The 17,626-nt window shown below is 48.9% G+C and overlaps 1 protein-coding gene across 1 annotated transcript; it reads right to left on the reverse strand.

Moving 5' to 3' along the window:
• Positions 1 to 4,891: 4,891 nt before the first annotated feature.
• Positions 4,892 to 13,497, reverse strand: LOC125742311 (basement membrane-specific heparan sulfate proteoglycan core protein-like). The gene is made up of 8 exons (XM_049014218.1): positions 13,348 to 13,497; positions 12,098 to 12,244; positions 11,844 to 12,018; positions 8,929 to 9,142; positions 8,629 to 8,824; positions 8,300 to 8,479; positions 7,133 to 7,393; positions 4,892 to 5,281 (listed from the first exon to the last, which is right to left on the reverse strand). Coding segments are annotated over exons 1-8 (1,224 nt in total). The 5' UTR covers positions 13,397 to 13,497; the 3' UTR covers positions 4,892 to 5,279.
• Positions 13,498 to 17,626: the final 4,129 nt, after the last annotated feature.

Genomic DNA, 17,626 nt, shown 5'->3' on the forward strand with positions numbered 1-17,626 from the left:
CATTTATGCCGATCCCCACCCCCCATTGAAGGAGAAGTGAGTTGGAACATTAGATGCTGGCTACCAAATCTTAAGGGTATGAGGATATGGGGACAGGAGCACAACAGAGTGACGTTAACATTACGAGGGGGGCAGCACTGGAGCTGCACTGGAGCTGCACTGCAGTTGTTGTTCTCAAGTCAACTTTATGTATATAGGATTTTTTCAGACAGAAAGGTCATTCAAGGTGCTTTACAGAAAATGAAATAAAAAATGTATACATACCTGTTAAATGAACATAAAATATGAAAACGTGTAAAGATGGCTTAGAAATGGCTTCTCAGGGTTGATACAGTACTTTTGAAGTGGCTCTACCAAATGTTCATAATTTCACTGGGCGTGGAGGTTCCCTGTGGTGCATTGGCGCCCATCCCACCTGCGCCCAATGCTCCTAGGATAGGCTCCGGGCTCCCTGCGACCCCAGTGGGGATTAAGTGGTTATGATAATGGATGGATGGATGGATGAAAGGGACTGCAGCTTATATGGCCCTATATAGCCTAAAGGCAGGGACTGCAGAAATGTTATTGCATTTTCAGTGACATTAAGAGCAAACAGCTGTTCATCATGTCAACAGAAGCTGGGGGGTTGGGGCTTACAGTAAATATACAGACAGGCTGACGTCAGGCTTTGTGAGCCAGTGGTTCAGGGGGCTGCTGGGGGAGACCTGAACTCAGTGCCTCTTGGTGTGCTAAGTCTCCACAAACATCCACACACATTTACATGTATATAACAGTTTTATTACCTTGTAAATAGTCTGTAGGGTTTGCATTCTATCCCGACACTTTTGATGTGGCTAGTTTTAGGTTTATAATGGAATGCAATAGATCTGGTTTGAGGTTTCTTGCATAAGTGTGAGATTAAGGCTGAAAGCATGAGTGACTGCGTGACAGTTGGCAGCCCTGATGATGAAGTGTATACTTACTGCCCAGATAATTAGCTTTGACATTCTCTTTCATGACCCAAGACTTGACAGTGCCATGGAGGACACACTGCAGTCTATTTCTGCTGGCAAAGTCACCACAGAGTATGTGGGGTAAGGGTTTGTGTAAGAAGAGTTTTCATTGACTGTCTGTTACATGTCATTTAAACAAAGCTTAAGAAGCAGATGAACAATGAAGAACAATACGAAGATATCCATCTAATGAGCTAATCCAGGAAGAACTGGCAAATTTTTTAGTACAATTAATAAAATCCTGGCCAAATGTTCCGTTTTTGAGATATTAAGAGACCTTTTGAGGATAGAAAATAATTATAACATGAATGCTTGTTTGCTCTTGGGGAATGCCAGTGGAATGAGACGGGGGTGTTTGTGTCCCAGAGGGTAAAGTACTGAGGCTGATAGATCTCTGTAATCATTTATGTAATCATGATGTAACCAATCAGAACACTCTGTGACCACTTCAGTGTGACAGAGGAGCGCTGCCTCAGAGGTTAATCAGGACACCTTCTGGCAGCTGTATGAGGGATACCATAGGTCTCGCTCTCTGTTGATCGCTCCATGCTCCTGGGAACTGGGGGGGCGGAATGTTCACATGAACGAAGGATGCTAGACTCACTGTTTTATGTCTTTTATCAGCTTTGAGCCTGAGACCATTGGAAGTGAAACACAAAGAGTCTTTCATACTTTTCTGAGAATTTTGTAGATCCACAGCTACGTTTCCCAAAGGGTTTTTTTCGAAGCTCACCACTAATGTGAGCAGGCGAAAGACGTCTCTGTGTGAGGTGGCGGGTGAAAGACACCTCGGTGTGAGGCGGTGGGCGAAAGACGTCTTGGTGTGAGGCGGCGGGCGAAAGACGTCTCGGTGTGAGGCGGCGGGTGAAAGACGTCTCGGTGTGAGGCGGCGGGTGAAAGACGTCTCGGTGTGAGGCGGCGGGTGAAAGACGTCTCTGTGTGAGGCGGCGGGCGAAAGAAGAGAGGCGTGAGGCGGCGGATGACAGACATCTCTGTGTGAGGCGGCGGGCAAAAGAAGAGAGGCGTGAGGCAGCGGATGACAGACGTCTCTGTGTGAGGCGGCGGGTGAAAGACACCTCGGTGTGAGGCGGTGGGCGAAAGACGTCTTGGTGTGAGGCGGCGGGCGAAAGACGCCTCGGTCTGAGGCGGCGGGAGAAAGACGCCTCGGTGTGAGGCAGCGGGTGAAAGACGTCTCTGTGTGAGGCGGCGGGTGAAAGACGTTTGTGTGAGGCGGCGGGAGAAAGACGTCTCGGTGTGAGGCGGCGGGTGAAAGAAGAGAGGCGTGAGGCGGCGGATGACAGACATCTCTGTGTGAGGCGGCAGACGAAAGGCGTCTCGGCGTGAGGCGGCGGACGACAGGCGTCTCTGTGTGAGGCGGCGGGAGAAAGACGTCTCGGTGTGAGGCGGCGGGAGAAAGACGTCTCTGTGTGAGGCGGCGGGCGAAAGAAGAGAGGCGTGAGGCGGCGGATGACAGACATCTCTGTGTGAGGCGGCGGACGAAAGGCGTCTCGGCGTGAGGCGGCGGACGACAGGCGTCTCTGTGTGAGGCGGCGGGCGAAAGGCGTCTCGGCGTGAGGCGGCCGGCGAAAGACGTCTCTGTGTGAGGCGGCGGGAGAAAGACGTCTCTGTGTGAGGCGGCGGGGAATGACGTCTCTGTGTGAGGCGGCGGGCGAAAGACGTCTCGGCGTGAGGCGGCGGACGAAAGGCGTCTCTGTGTGAGGCGGCGGGTGAAAGATGCCTCGGCGTGAGGCGGCGGACGAAAGGCGTCTCTGCGTGAGGCGGCGGACGAAAGGCGTGTCGGCGTGAGGCGGCGGACGAAAGGCGTCTCGGCGTGAGGCGGCGGACGAAAGACGTCTCTGTGTGAGGCGGCGGGGAATGACGTCTCTGTGTGAGGCGGCGGGCGAAAGACGTCTCGGCGTGAGGCGGCGGGGAATGACGTCTCTGTGTGAGGCGGCGGGCGAAAGACGTCTCGGCGTGAGGCGGCGGACGAAAGACGTCTCTGTGTGAGGCGGCGGGGAATGACGTCTCTGTGTGAGGCGGCGGGTGAAAGATGCCTCGGCGTGAGGCGGCCGGCGAAAGACGTCTCGGTGTGAGGCGGCGGACGAAAGGCGTCTCTGTGTGAGGCGGCGGGTGAAAGATGCCTCGGCGTGAGGCGGCCGGCGAAAGACGTCTCGGCGTGAGGCGGCGGACGAAAGGCGTCTCGGCGTGAGGCGGCGGACGACAGGCGTCTCTGTGTGAGGCGGCGGGCGAAAGGCGTCTCGGCGTGAGGCGGCGGACGACAGGCGTCTCTGTGTGAGGCGGCGGGCGAAAGGCGTCTCGGCGTGAGGCGGCGGACGAAAGGCGTCTCTGTGTGAGGCGGCGGGTGAAAGATGCCTCGGCGTGAGGCGGCCGGCGAAAGACGTCTCGGCGTGAGGCGGCGGACGAAAGGCGTGTCGGCGTGAGGCGGCGGACGAAAGGCGTCTCGGCGTGAGGCAGCGGACGAAAGACGTCTCTGTGTGAGGCGGCGGGGAATGACGTCTCTGTGTGAGGCGGCGGGCGAAAGACGTCTCGGCGTGAGGCGGCGGACGAAAGGCGTCTCTGTGTGAGGCGGCGGGTGAAAGATGCCTCGGCGTGAGGCGGCCGGCGAAAGACGTCTCGGCGTGAGGCGGCGGACGAAAGGCGTCTCGGCGTGAGGCGGCGGACGACAGACGTCTCGGCGTGAGGCGGCGGACGACAGACGTCTCGGCGTGAGGCGGCGGACGACAGACGTCTCGGCGTGAGGCAGCAGGCGAAAGGTGTCTCGGCGTGAGGCAGCGGGTGAAAGAGACCTCGGCGTAAGGCGGTTGGTGAAAGACATCCCTGTGTGAGGCGGCGGGCGAAAGACGTCTCTGTGTGAGGCGGCGGGCGAAAGACGTCTCTGTGTGAGGCGGCGGGGAATGATGTCTCTGTGTGAGGCAGCGGGCGACAGACGTCTCTGTGTGAGGTGGCGGGGAATGACGCCTCGGTGTCTTTTTAGGACTACAGAATTTCACAGATATGAATATTGTTACATTTAGGGACTTTATATTGCCATCAAGAGGCACCTTAGCTCCTAGATATAGATTATTCATAATGATCTTTTGCTCTGCTGTGGACTGGCATCCTGTCCAGATTATACGCCAGACCTAAGATGCTTGGGACAGGCCCAGGACCCCCACCAGAGACCCTGAGCTGGATAAGCGGGTTGATGATTGAATGGGATGAGCTGGTGTATTCGTGTAACATTAATGTGTGATGACACAGGTGACCGTGTGTGTTCCATGTGCAGCATAATGGCCAGACGTGACATAATATTCCTCATGCCTCATAGCTTCCTGGAATTGGCTCGAAATCACTGGAACTCTGAGTGTATATATGATTTATGGAAATGGCCGAATGGACAAATTTGGATTTTGACAATGTCTCTAAAGATTTTCTGTTTATGTGCTTTACAGACTTCACAAAAAAATTAAATGTTCTTAATTTAAATAGCAGGAGATGCAATGTATGGAGTCCAAAATAAACAGTTTATAAAATAAACAGTCATAGACAAGAACAAAAATGTAAAGTTTTAAGACTTAATGTCAAACAACATAGGTTGGCTTAAATAACTGTCTATATGAGGCGCTGGGGATTTCTGTAATTCGATAATTTTTGCTCTAAGTGTAATGTGTCTCCAGTAGTCCCTCTGTATCTCTGGCTCCACCTGCTGCTTCTATGTGGTGTGACAGGAAGCATGCACAAGCCAGTTGAGCGTAGTCACAGTCAGAGAGTATTCAACTGGTTAATAGAAACAATATATTGGTTTGGATTTGTAGTTTTTGGACCTGAAATGCACAACACTGTTAGTCTGCGCAGCAGAATCTTAAATTCACCCATCGACACAAAGTCATCCAGTTAAATACAGCAACATTAATGTTTTTTTATTCAAATTCCGATGTATACAGTTTAATGCATGATTTTTAAAAAGTAATTCAGTTTAAATACATTGCCTGTGTATGTTATTTAACAAACAAAATAATTACGTGTTGAAGCTTTGTGTGGAGCTGAGGAAGAAGGAAATTACAGAGAGCCTTTCACATACGAACATTTAATCAGTTATTTCAGGTGTTTCGGGGGACAGCTTCATTTCTGAGAATAGAATGTGCATTAGCTCTAAGGCAGAAGGTTCTGCATTTTATATTCTGCTCTGATTTCTGATCCACTAGTCCCTGCTTCTGCGTACTGGTCCAAACTGGTCCATGGCAGATGCAGATGGACAGGGTCTCCAGAGTGGGATCTGAGCTCTTTCTCTGTGGAGAAGAGGGGGTTAGACCTTCTGATCACGCTCCAGTCTTAATGTCTATGTACCGGCAAGCTGGCCATCAGACTCCCTCTCCAACTTTGAGAAACACCTGAAGACCGGTCAGTTCTAGGAAGACCTGTATTAGCCTGACAGCACTCCACGTTCCCTGAATACTATTAATGTCACACTGCCTGCTGATTTGAGTAATTGCCTTATTATGTTCTTGCTTTGTGTGGAAGATATTGTGTTGCTCTACTACTGCTTATACTTAACTGGGCATTCACTGGGCGCTCAGCCTGGCCAGCTCCTTGCCAGCCGTATGTGTGCAATGTTCTGTATGCTTCACTTGCATGTCACTTAGAACTAAAGTTTTTGTTAAATTAATGACCTGTAAATGCAAGGCTGAGGAGGACAGTCCATTAAGCACTTCTCAGTGCCACATACCAGCGGCTAAAAGCACTGCATACCGGCTGGCTATTAGCACTGCATACCGACTGGCTATTAGCACTGCATACCGGCTGGCTATTAGCACTGCATACCGGCTGGCTATTAGCACTGCATACCGGCTGGCTATTAGCACTGCATACCGGCTGGCTATTAGCACTGCATACCGGCTGGCTATCAGCACTGCATACTGGTTGGCTGTCAGTGCCACATACTGGCTGGCTGTCAGTGCTACATATTGGGTGACTATCAGTGCCGTATACTGACTGGCTGTCAGTGCTACATACCATCTGGCTATCAGCACTGCATACTGGCTGGCTGTCAGTGCTACATACTGGCTGGCTATTAGCACTGCATACCGGCTGGCTATTAGCACTGCATACCGGCTGGCTATTAGCACTGCATACCGGCTGGCTATCAGCACTGCATACTGGTTGGCTGTCAGTGCCACATACTGGCTGGCTGTCAGTGCTACATATTGGGTGACTATCAGTGCCGTATACTGACTGGCTGTCAGTGCTACATACCATCTGGCTATCAGCACTGCATACTGGCTGGCTGTCAGTGCTACATACTGGCTGGCTATTAGCACTGCATACCGGCTGGCTATTAGCACTGCATACCGGCTGGCTATTAGCACTGCATACCGGCTGGCTATCAGCACTGCATACTGGTTGGCTGTCAGTGCCACATACTGGCTGGCTGTCAGTGCTACATATTGGGTGACTATCAGTGCCGTATACTGACTGGCTGTCAGTGCTAAATACCATCTGGCTATCAGCACTGCATACTGGCTGGCTGTCAGTGCTACATACTGGCTGGCTATCAGGACTGCATACTGGCTGGCTATCAGTGCCTCATACCAGCTGACTATCAGCACTGCATACTGGCTGGCTGTCAGTGCCACATACCGGCTGGCTAACAGCACTGCATACTGGCTGGCTGTCAGTGCCTCATACCAGCTGACTATCAGCACTGCATACTGGCTGGCTGTCAGTGCCTCATACCAGCTGGCTAACAGCACTACATACTGGCTGGCTGTCAGTGATAAAGGTCTCCTGCAGGACACATCCCACATTTACAGTTCCTTTCATTCACCTCCCTCGCTACCCGCCACCATCTTCACTCACCTTTTGTAACCAACACTCCCCTCCCCTTCAGCTCATCTCCCATCCCTCTTCCACTTCACCCTCACTCCCTATCATTTCTCTTGTGTTTTTCTATCTGTACATACCTGAGAAACATTCCCTTCACTCACATTTGCTGTAGCCCTGTTGCGATAATCAACACAGGCTCAGTACTTTGTACAGTCATGAGCCTGCTGAGTATGTAGGTTTACCTTCTCCCGACATACTTCACACATTATGAAAGTGCAGATCTCCTAAGAACATGGTGAGCTGTCCTTCACACTTACAGCGGACGGTGACTTTGGCTGTGGCCTCGCTGGAGCCGTGCTTGTTGGTGACCACACACTTGTATGTGCCAGCATCTGCCGTCCGTGACTGGCCAATCAGTAGGCTATTGTCACGTATCTCTGCTCTCCTTGGGAGGCTGCCCCCCACCTTGGACCAAAGGAAACGCAGGGGGGTGGTCCCGTGGGCCAGGCACTGCAGGTGGATGGGGTCCCCAGCCCGCACACGCAGCTGTTCGGGCAAGCAGGTTGCATATGGGGGCGCTGTTTGGGAATATTGGCAAGGAGTAGGGGGTAGCAGATTAGTTTGGGGAACTAGGAAGATTGAAAAAATTACATACATCTGGTAGCTCCTAGTTTGGCTCTGAAGCTCACAATTTCTACAAACTGTCTACGTGGTTCTAGAACAGTGGTTCTCAAACTTTTTACACTGTGTACCAATATTAGGCTCTCCGTGTACCTATATTGTAACTGAAATCATAAAAGGTGATACCTCCGCATACCACTAGTGGTACTTATACAGTAAAACCTCGGATTGTGAGCATAATTCATTGCGGAAACTTGCTTGTAATCTAAAGCACTCGTATATCAAAGCGAATTTTCCCATAAGAAATAACGGAAAGTCAGATTCGTTCCACAATCCAAAAATATTCATAAAAAATTATTCATACAAAATATAAAGTAAAAATACATAAAACAAATTAACTTGCATTTCACCTTTGAAAAGAATCGTGGATGGTGTGAGGGAGACGAGAGAGAGGAAGAGGAGGGTTATTTTGTAGGATGACTTTCCCTATAACTAACAGAATCACTGCTATTTGTTGGCTCACTGGAATCTTTTTCTTTTTGTGCGACTTTAACAAGGAACCTCCTGAAATATCTACAAACTGCGTCTTAGTGCTGCAGAATCACTCACTCCTGACATATCTACAGACCGCGTCTCAGTGCTGGAGAATCACTCACTCCTGACATATCTACAGACCGCGTCTCAGTGCTGGAGAATCACTCACTCCTGACATATCTACAGACCGCATCTCAGTGCTGGAGAATCACTCACTCCTGACATATCTACAGACCGCGTCTTGGCTCTAGAGCATCATTCAGTCCTCAAATATCAACAAACTGTCATCTTGGCCGCGGAGCATCACTCTTGCTATATGTGTCACTCACTTTCCACCTCCATCTGGGCTGTGGCCTCCACAAAGCCGGCAGCATTGGTGGCGTTGCAGATGTACTGGCCTGAATCCTGGCGGCCCACGTTCTGCAGAACCAGGGTCCCCCCCTGAGCCTTATGCAGCCAGGGCAGAGGGGCACGCAGCTTGGACCAGGAGATGGTGGGTGTGGGGGAGCCTGGACCGGCATGTTAGTTACCAAATGCAAGATCTACATCATAACTCTTAAGGTTACTATTATTCCCACCATATTAAGGCACATGCTGATATCTCTGCGTGTTATGTGTGTGTGTGCGTGTGTGTCGGTGTGTGGCGGGGGGTAGTTACCGCTGACGTGGCAGTGGAATGTTACGCTCTGTCCCTCTACCGCCACCAACTCAGCTGGAACCACAGAGGCCAAAGGGGGCGTGGCTTCATAAGTCCCACCCTCAACAGTCAGCTCCACCCTGGCTTCTGAAGATCCTTCACTGCTCTGGGCCCGGCACAAGTACACACCAGCGTCTTCCAAGCGTGCAGACGACACCTGGGACGATAGAGGTGGTGCTTAAAGGCAGCTGGTGCCAGATGATTATTCGGGGTGGCCGGCGTCACATTTCTGAGTTTGCCGATTGGCCCATGGCAGACTACCTGCATCACCACAGGGGTGTCCGTCGCAGCAGAGCTGCTCAGGACCGTCTCATCGCCGTGGTTCAGGCGGAACCAGCTGACAGATGGGCGGGGTCTCCCTGAGGCCTGACACTCCAGGTTCACGGTTTCACCCACTGTCACTCTAACCGCCCCCCCAGGGGTCACCCGGACCTTGGGGGGATCTGTGGGCATTAGGGAAGAGGCAAAAATTAGGCTGCCTCACGCGTGAGATGGTCAGTCCCATATGAAAATGAAACGGCATGGTACATGTAAGGCTAACAAGCATCTTTTACATTTCAATTATATACTGTATGACAACACCTGATACTTTTAATAGGTTCAAGTCAGTGCTTTATGGTGTGTGATTATGGTCACATTCATACCAAAAAAAAAAACATTTAAAATGACCGTTAAACAGTACAAGGCAATTAAGTCAAAAATGAAGGTGAACACTATAGCCCAAGGTACTTCTGGCAGTTCAGCCTGTAGCCTGGAAACTTGTGAGAATATACTCTGCAGCATCAGAAACTTGTGAGAATATACTCTGCAGCATCAGAAACTTGTGAGAATATACTCTGCAGAATCAGAAACCTGCAAACTGGAATCTGGTAGCCTGTGTAGGGATGAATCCTTTAGTGTTTGACACTTATGAATGTGCATTCTGTAGCTTTTTCAACAAGACGCTACCTTTCTTATTATCACCACTAACAGAGCCATTACCCTACAAAGTGACTGGACATCACCTTAGTCTGTTTTACAGACTAGACATCACTAAATGGGCCATTACCCTCCAAAGTGACTGGTCATCACCTCAGTCTGTTTTACAGACTATATGTCACTAAGCGGTCCACTACCCTCCAAAGTGACTGGTCATCACCTCAATCTGTTTTACAGACTATATGTCACTAAGCGGTCCATTACCCTCCAAAGTGACTGGTCATCACCTCAGTCTGTTTTACAGACTATATGTCACTAAGCGGTCCTTTACCCTCCAAAGTGACTGGTCATCACCTCAGTCTGTTTTACAGACTATATGTCACTAAGCGGTCCACTACCCTCCAAAGTGACTGGTCATCACCTCAGTCTGTTTTACAGACTATATGTCACTAAGCGGTCCACTACCCTCCAAAGTGACTGGTCATCACCTCAGTCTGTTTTACAGACTATATGTCACTAAGCGGTCCATTACCCTCCAAAGTGACTGGTCATCACCTCAGTCTGTTTTACAGACTATATGTCACTAAGCGGTCCACTACCCTCCAAAGTGACTGGTCATCACCTCAGTCTGTTTTACAGACTATATGTCACTAAGCGGTCCATTACCCTCCAAAGTGACTGGTCATCACCTCAGTCTGTTTTACAGACTATATGTCACTAAGCGGTCCATTACCCTCCAAAGTGACTGGTCATCACCTCAGTCTGTTTTACAGACTAGACGTCACTAAGCGGTCCATTACCCTCCAAAGTGACTGGTCATCACCTCAGTCTGTTTTACAGACTAGACGTCACTAAGCGGTCCATTACCCTCCAAAGTGACTGGTCATCACCTCAATCTGTTTTACAGACTATATGTCACTAAGCGGTCCATTACCCTCCAAAGTGACTGGTCATCACCTCAGTCTGTTTTACAGACTATATGCCACTAAGCGGTCCATTACCCTCCAAAGTGACTGGTCATCACCTCAGTCTGTTTTACAGACTAGACGTCACTAAGCGGTCCATTACCCTCCAAAGTGACTGGTCATCACCTCAGTCTGTTTTACAGACTATATGTCACTAAGCGGTCCATTACCCTCCAAAGTGACTGGTCATCACCTCAGTCTGTTTTACAGACTAGACGTCACTAAGCGGTCCATTACCCTCCAAAGTGACTGGTCATCACCTCAGTCTGTTTTACAGACTATATGTCACTAAGCGGTCCATTACCCTCCAAAGTGACTGGTCATCACCTCAGTCTGTTTTACAGACTATATGCCACTAAGCGGTCCATTACCCTCCAAAGTGACTGGTCATCACCTCAGTCTGTTTTACAGACTAGACGTCACTAAGCGAGCCATTCCCATCTACAGGGACTGGTCATCACCTCAGTCTGTTTTACAGACTAGACGTCACTAAGCGAGCCATTCCCATCTACAGGGACTGGACATCACCATGATCTGTTTTACAGACTAGACGTCACTAAGCGAGCCATTCCCATCCACAGGGACTGGACATCACCTCAGTCTGTTTTACAGACTAGACGTCACTAAGCGAGCCATTCCCATCCACAGGGACTGGTCATCACCTCAGTCTGTTTTACAGACTAGACGTCACTAAGCGAGCCATTCCCATCCACAGGGACTGGACATCACCTCAGTCTGTTTTACAGACTAGACGTCACTAAGCGAGCCATTCCCACCTACAGGGACTGGACATCACCTCAGTCTGTTTTACAGACTAGACGTCACTAAATGAGCCATTCCCATCCACAGGGACTGGACATCACCTCAGTCTGTTTTACAGACTAGACGTCACTAAGTGGGCCATTCCCATCCACAGGGACTGGACATCACCTCAGTCTGTTTTACAGACTAGACGTCACTAAGCGAGCCATTCCCATCTACAGGGACTGGACATCACCTCAGTCTGTTTTACAGACTAGACGTCACTAAGTGGGCCATTCCCATCCACAGGGACTGGTCATCACCTCAGTCTGTTTTACAGACTAGACGTCACTAAGTGGGCCATTCCCATCCACAGGGACTGGTCATCACCATGATCTGTTTTACGGACTAGACGTCACTAGATGGGCTATTCCCATCCACAGAGAATGCACATCACCATGATCTGTTTTACAGACTAGACGTCACTAAGCAAGGCTTTACCATCCACAGCGACTGGACGCTACTGCTGTCTGTTTTACAGATTATCCAGGAGTAAACAGGCCATTGGTTGATCTTGAGTGCCGGTACTTACGCTTCACCGTGAGCGATGCTGTGCTATGGGTCTTGCCTGCTGCATTGGTGGCTATGCAGCGATAGGTGCCCTGGTTGCCGGGACGAGCATTAGCGATGGTAAGGACAGAACCACCTGGACCAGTTTTTACATTGTCTGCAATGTGAAAAGTAAGTAGCATCACTTCCCTGAGTCCTGTATTGGAACACATGACCGGTAACTGGTCAGGGCTCACCTGGTAGTGGCTGGTTGTTGGTCCTCTTCCACTCTAGACGCACAGGCTGTGAACCACCGAGTACCTGGCAGTGAAAACTGGTTGACTCCCCCTGCCGAACGGTGGCACTCTGGGGCTCAATGGAGACTGCCGGGGCCTGCTGCCCAGCTGGGGGGGCCGAGGACAAACAAGGTCAGGCCCACCTCCATGGGGGGAGGGTGTCAGGTGGACCTGGCAAGTGTCCAGGCAACTGACAATCAGGATTGGCCAGTGTCAGATTCCTTTATTTGTAAATTGGACAAAAGCAAACCAGGTCATCCCAAAAACCTGCACCCACAGCGACTCTCCATGGAACAGGTTCCCCACCCCTGGTCTAAAGTAGAAGGTTAGTCACCCACTAACCATTCTGAGCCATTACAGTAACACAATTAAACAACAGGTTTCTTATGAGGTCACTGAAGTACAGCGTCTCAAAGAGAAAACCCAAGTATTCTGCCAGGAGTCAGTGGTGCCGAAATACAATCAGTACATCTCAGGCTTAAGAAGAATAGACATAAATAAAGAAAACTATTAACTATACAGCTGCTTGAGCAGATCTGTAGTATTAACAGTTCTACATAGATCTTCTAAAAAAGCTCAGAATATTTGCCATCAAACTGAAGCCTCACTGACCGCAGTGGACATCTGCTTCCTAGGTGGCCAAACACTGTCCTTCCATAAAGAGGGGGTCTCACTTCTCTGTTCCTGGTGTCTGTATCTTTCTTCTTAATTAATTTTAAGTTAATTAAATAAAGTTAATTATTTGAATATGGACAGTACTTTGATTCAGAATAAAACATGTAATGGTATGTAATATCCTACTTGTTTTATTTTACTGCCAGGTCAATCGTAGCAAAGTACCAAAAATTGTATTTAGGATAAAATCAGAATACCAGAATAACATGTGCAAAATGATAAAATTCAGGATAGAGCATACAGGAATGCAGTTAGGTCAGGATAGATCATGTGAAATGAAATGAGTCAAGGATAGACCATATAGAAATGCAGTGAGATCAGGATAGATCATGCAAAATGAAATGAGTCAAGGATAATGCATACAGGAATGCAGTGAGATCAGGATAGATTATGCTGACACATGGTGAGTTCAGGACAGATCAAACAGAAATGCAGTGAGATCAGCAAAGATCAATGAGACACTCAGAATCATAAAGTGAGTTCAGGACACACTAAATCACAGCAGTGAAGGTTCTGACATCTGGGTGTCTGCTTACCTGCTGACAGAAGTACACTGAGAAGGACGGCTGCAATGTAGATGGCCATGACACCGGGAGAGGACCCACAAATGCTGTCCAAGCTGCAGCCAGAGTTTGCTAAAGTACTCCACGAAACAGATGCAGCACCCCACCCGGTCAATCATTGTCCTGGGGGTGGGGTGGGGGGACGAGGGTCTGGTGGACTGTGACAAGGACACTGAACATTCACATTTATGACTCATTTGCATTTTGCTTTTTTGTTTTTTGGCACCTTTATATGCAGACAGAGTTATATTTTATTTTTATATTTGTATATATATACAGTTCAGGTAGAAGAGTTATCATGTATATATTTGTGTGTGTGTGGGGGGGGGTACCCTGAACTCCTGTTTAAAAGCTTGATATCTAGATGTTTGAAAAGACTCTAATCTCTCCAGGACAAATAAGGCAAAGTCCAAAACAATGCAAAAGCAGAATCAAGCCCAAATTCAGCGTTTATGAAGGTCGGCTTTAACGCAGCTCTCCTCCAAACAAGATGAGATTGTGCTGGGCGAGAAACTGGGACTCCATTTGTAGGGATAAATTACATGAATTAATTAGTTAAAATACATTTGCAACAGTGTTCCACCAAAAATTAATTTTCTGTTTGAGTCACGTGCTATTTTTTATCAGTCATTCACCCACCAATCAATGGGACTACGTGACAGTCGCACTGGAGGTGGGTGGGCTAAGAGTGCTTCAGCATCCCCACTGGTTGTTGGTGGTAATGCAGTGTCACTGTAGGGTAGTGATGACCAAATGAAGTTTCATGAACCATTTACTGTATTTTCTGACTCTGCTAGATGGTGTTCTCTCTTCGAAAAAGAGCTCAAAGCCTGCTCCAAAGCGAACTATGATCACCACCTAGTAGAGTTTAAAAATGCAGCAAACGGTTCACCACTGGTGTGGGGCGGAGACTCTCAGACCAGTCCTCGGGGACCCCACAGATGGTCTATATTTTTACTCCTTCCTAGGGAATTAGGAGAGAGCAAAAATGTGGACCATCCGGGGGGCCCTAAACACTGCTGCAGGGCGGCATGCCCCACTGCCCATCATGTCTGTGGTTTAAAACCAAATACATAAAGTCTACATTTCCATGGCTGTTATCTTGTTGTTAGCTGCTGTTGTTGTCTAGGTTGTTCCAACGTTTAGCAGTCTGAGCTCAAAATGTTTTCCCGGGCCTATGTCACATAATACAGTTTCTGTGAAATTTGCTGACTCAGGACCACAGGAATGTTTGCGCCCCCTAGCTAAGCCTTCTGAGAAATACCACTTCAGAGTTTTTCACAAAGCATTTTTTTCATGCTGTCTTTTCAATGTGACCACTAGCACTGACAGGGCCGGCTGTGAGGATTGTGTCACTTCCCAGCGGTCTGGCGACTCCAGTGAATATGGTCCCATGTTCTTGACTTTGCAAATGGTCAGGGGCTGCAAGTTTCCGGATCCTGGTTTCTGTGTCCAGAGTCATATCATTGGACTTATTCCAATAATGGTGGTGCGGCGAAGGAGATCCATCACATCCTCGTGTGCAGGATGGAAGCTCCTACAGAACCGTAGGGTCTTCAGAAGTGCCCAGTTTGTGAATTCTGATCACAGACTTCTTGTTGCTACTCTTAACATTTAGCTTAGTGTCCAGTGTCCAGACTAACGCAAGATGGTGCAGCCAAGGTCAACATCAGGGACTGCAGGCTTCTTTGTTTCACGGAGACATGGCTAACTTCAGCGGTTCCGGACCTCGCTGTGACACCACCCGAGTCATTCACTGTACTATGAGTGGACAGAATGGAGGAGACTGGAAAATGAAAAGATGGGGGGGGGGTTGTTGGTTTCATGACCAACAACAGACGCGACCCCAGGAGCATTACATCTCTCTCCCATTGCCTCACATGACCATCGGGGCAGCTGACCATCATGTGCCGGCCATTTTATTCGGGCCACGAATTCACGGCGATCATCGCTACGGCCGTTTATATCTCACTTCAAGAAGACACAGGTACGTACGGCTTTGGCTCAGCTACATGACGTACTCAGTGACTGCTAAACACCCGGACCCAGACAAACACCCAGATGATCATTCCTTTAGCCACCATTCAGGCCTTTACCAATCAGAAACCGTGGGTCGACTGATCCGTCCGGGAAGTGGTAAATACACGTACTGCTGCCTACAATAAAGGACTCAGCACCGGCGATATGGGATGTTGCAAGGTGGAGTCTTACAATGTCTGCAGTCATTGAGTCAGAGAGGTGAAACACAGGTACCAAGAGTGGGTAGAGGCCCCCCTGCCGCTTGTGGTACAGTCTGCACACCATTATGGACTTTAAAGGTTAAAGCTCCACTGCTCTGAGTGCTGTCTCCGTGTTCGCTGATGAACTTAACATGTTCTACATGTAGTTTGATGCGAACAGCAAGTGCAGCACGAGGACATCAGTGGCGAACTCCCAGGGTTTGTGAAGGTGTGCGACGTGCACATTGCCCTGCGGAGTGTAAACACCTGGAAAGCTGCGGGACCGTATGGCATCTCCAGACATTGTGATGAACGTGATGACGTAGGCGTTGCGTGAGAGAGGAAATAATGGAAGATGGAAAAGAAGCCACGTGTGTACGGTACTATGTGTGATAAAGCCGATCTTGCTGATGGTTCCCTGAAATCGTGTCCGTCCTTTTATTTATATAATACGGACACCTCCATGACGACGAAGCTGATTTTTATTAATAGTTTTTTCTCTCTTTTTTTCTCTATCAACCTCGTTTCTTCTGCTGGATTCGTTGGTGAATTTTTTTTCCTCAACGCCTCGATTCGGGGATCAGGTATGTACAGGTACTAATATAAATAGACAGAGAATGTGAAATATTGGAATATTCCAATAACAGCGGAAATATATACATATTTAAGAGAGTGGTGCCACAGTACCAGCAGAGTATATGTGCTAGTTGCAGACTGGTGACCATGCTCCTGTAGTCCTGTACCTCCGGTTTGACCTTTTGGTTTTACTGCCAGCTGAGCAAAATCCACCTCAAGTGCACAGCACCTGTAGCATGCAGGAGACACAGTCAGCCACCAGGTTACATTTACCTACTAGGTGCAGAATGTCTGTAGTGAACTCTGATATGAAGGAAAGCTGCTGCTGCTGCCAGGAAAACTAAAGCTCAGATACCTTAACCATCGTAAATGTCAGGGGCATGTGGTCAACAACCGGCATGACCAGGTGGCCTTGTGTGAGGAACCCGTACATGCCAAGAAGTTCACAGTTGAAAGTGCAGTACTTTCACTGGCTGAAATAGGCAAGTAGCAGCCAGATACCATCCACTAACTGCTTGTGTACCGCATTCACAACATAGTCTGAGGTGTCAGTGGTGAGCGTGACTGGGACATTAGACAATGGGTGGGCCAGCATAGTTGCATCACCAAAGCAGACTTAGCGGCCACAAAAGCCTGGATCTGCTCATTTGACCACTCAAGGACCTGCTTAACCATTCTATCCTATAGGCCAGGTGTGGGCAATCTTATCCGCAAAGGGCCGGTGTATATGCAGGATGAGAAACCCATAGAATACAGGGATGGCAGAAAGTGACCATGCCCAGAAATTCTTGTAAGGCCTTGGCTGTAGCGGGCTGAGAAATGCAGAGATGGCCTCCAACTTGGCAGGTAGAGGAACCACACCGGCCTCTGTGATGCGGAGGCTGAGGAAATCAATGGAGGACAAGCAAAACTGACAGTTTAGTGGGTTTATAACCAACCCATGGCTGCTTAGGCACCTGAAAAGGGTCCAGAGGTGAGTCAAGTAGTTACTTTTGGAGTTGCTGGCTACCAGAATTTCGTCCAGATAGACAAACAAGTATGGAAGGTCGTTCCAGAGACTGGCCATTACCCACTGAAAAGATTGTGCAGTATTTGTAATGCAAAATGGCATGCAAAAATACCCAGACGGGGTGATGACTGCAATTTTGTGATGTCCTCACGAAGCATGGAAAACTGATAATACCAAGTCAACCTTTGACACAACCTTTGAAAAAATGGTTATGGAAAATCCCTGACAATCGGGAAGAGTCCTGTATAAGGGGGATCGGGTAGATCGGGGGATTGTGGCATCGTTGAACTCATGGTAATAACCACAATGGCACCATCCTCCACCAAGCTTGGGCACCATGGGCAGAGAGGAAGCTCATGAACTGTTGGAACGCCAAACAATGACGAGGCACTCCAGCATGTCAAACTCAGCCTTAGCAATGGCCAATTTACCTGTATTGAGGCATCGG

The sequence above is a fragment of the Brienomyrus brachyistius genome, chromosome 5 (genome assembly GCF_023856365.1).
Source record: "Brienomyrus brachyistius isolate T26 chromosome 5, BBRACH_0.4, whole genome shotgun sequence".
Lineage (NCBI taxonomy): Eukaryota > Metazoa > Chordata > Actinopteri > Osteoglossiformes > Mormyridae > Brienomyrus > Brienomyrus brachyistius.

Bases quoted from the DNA above. Each gene is read 5' to 3' on its own strand.
- LOC125742311 (XM_049014218.1), bottom strand. From the start codon at position 13,396: ATGGCCATCTACATTGCAGCCGTCCTTCTCAGTGTACTTCTGTCAGCA. The intron at 12,019-12,097 runs GTGAGCCCTGAC...TTCACATTGCAG, and splicing joins CAACAACCAGCCACTACCAG to ACAATGTAAAAACTGGTCCA. The intron at 8,825-8,928 runs GTAGTCTGCCAT...CTATCGTCCCAG, and splicing joins ACACCCCTGTGGTGATGCAG to GTGTCGTCTGCACGCTTGGA.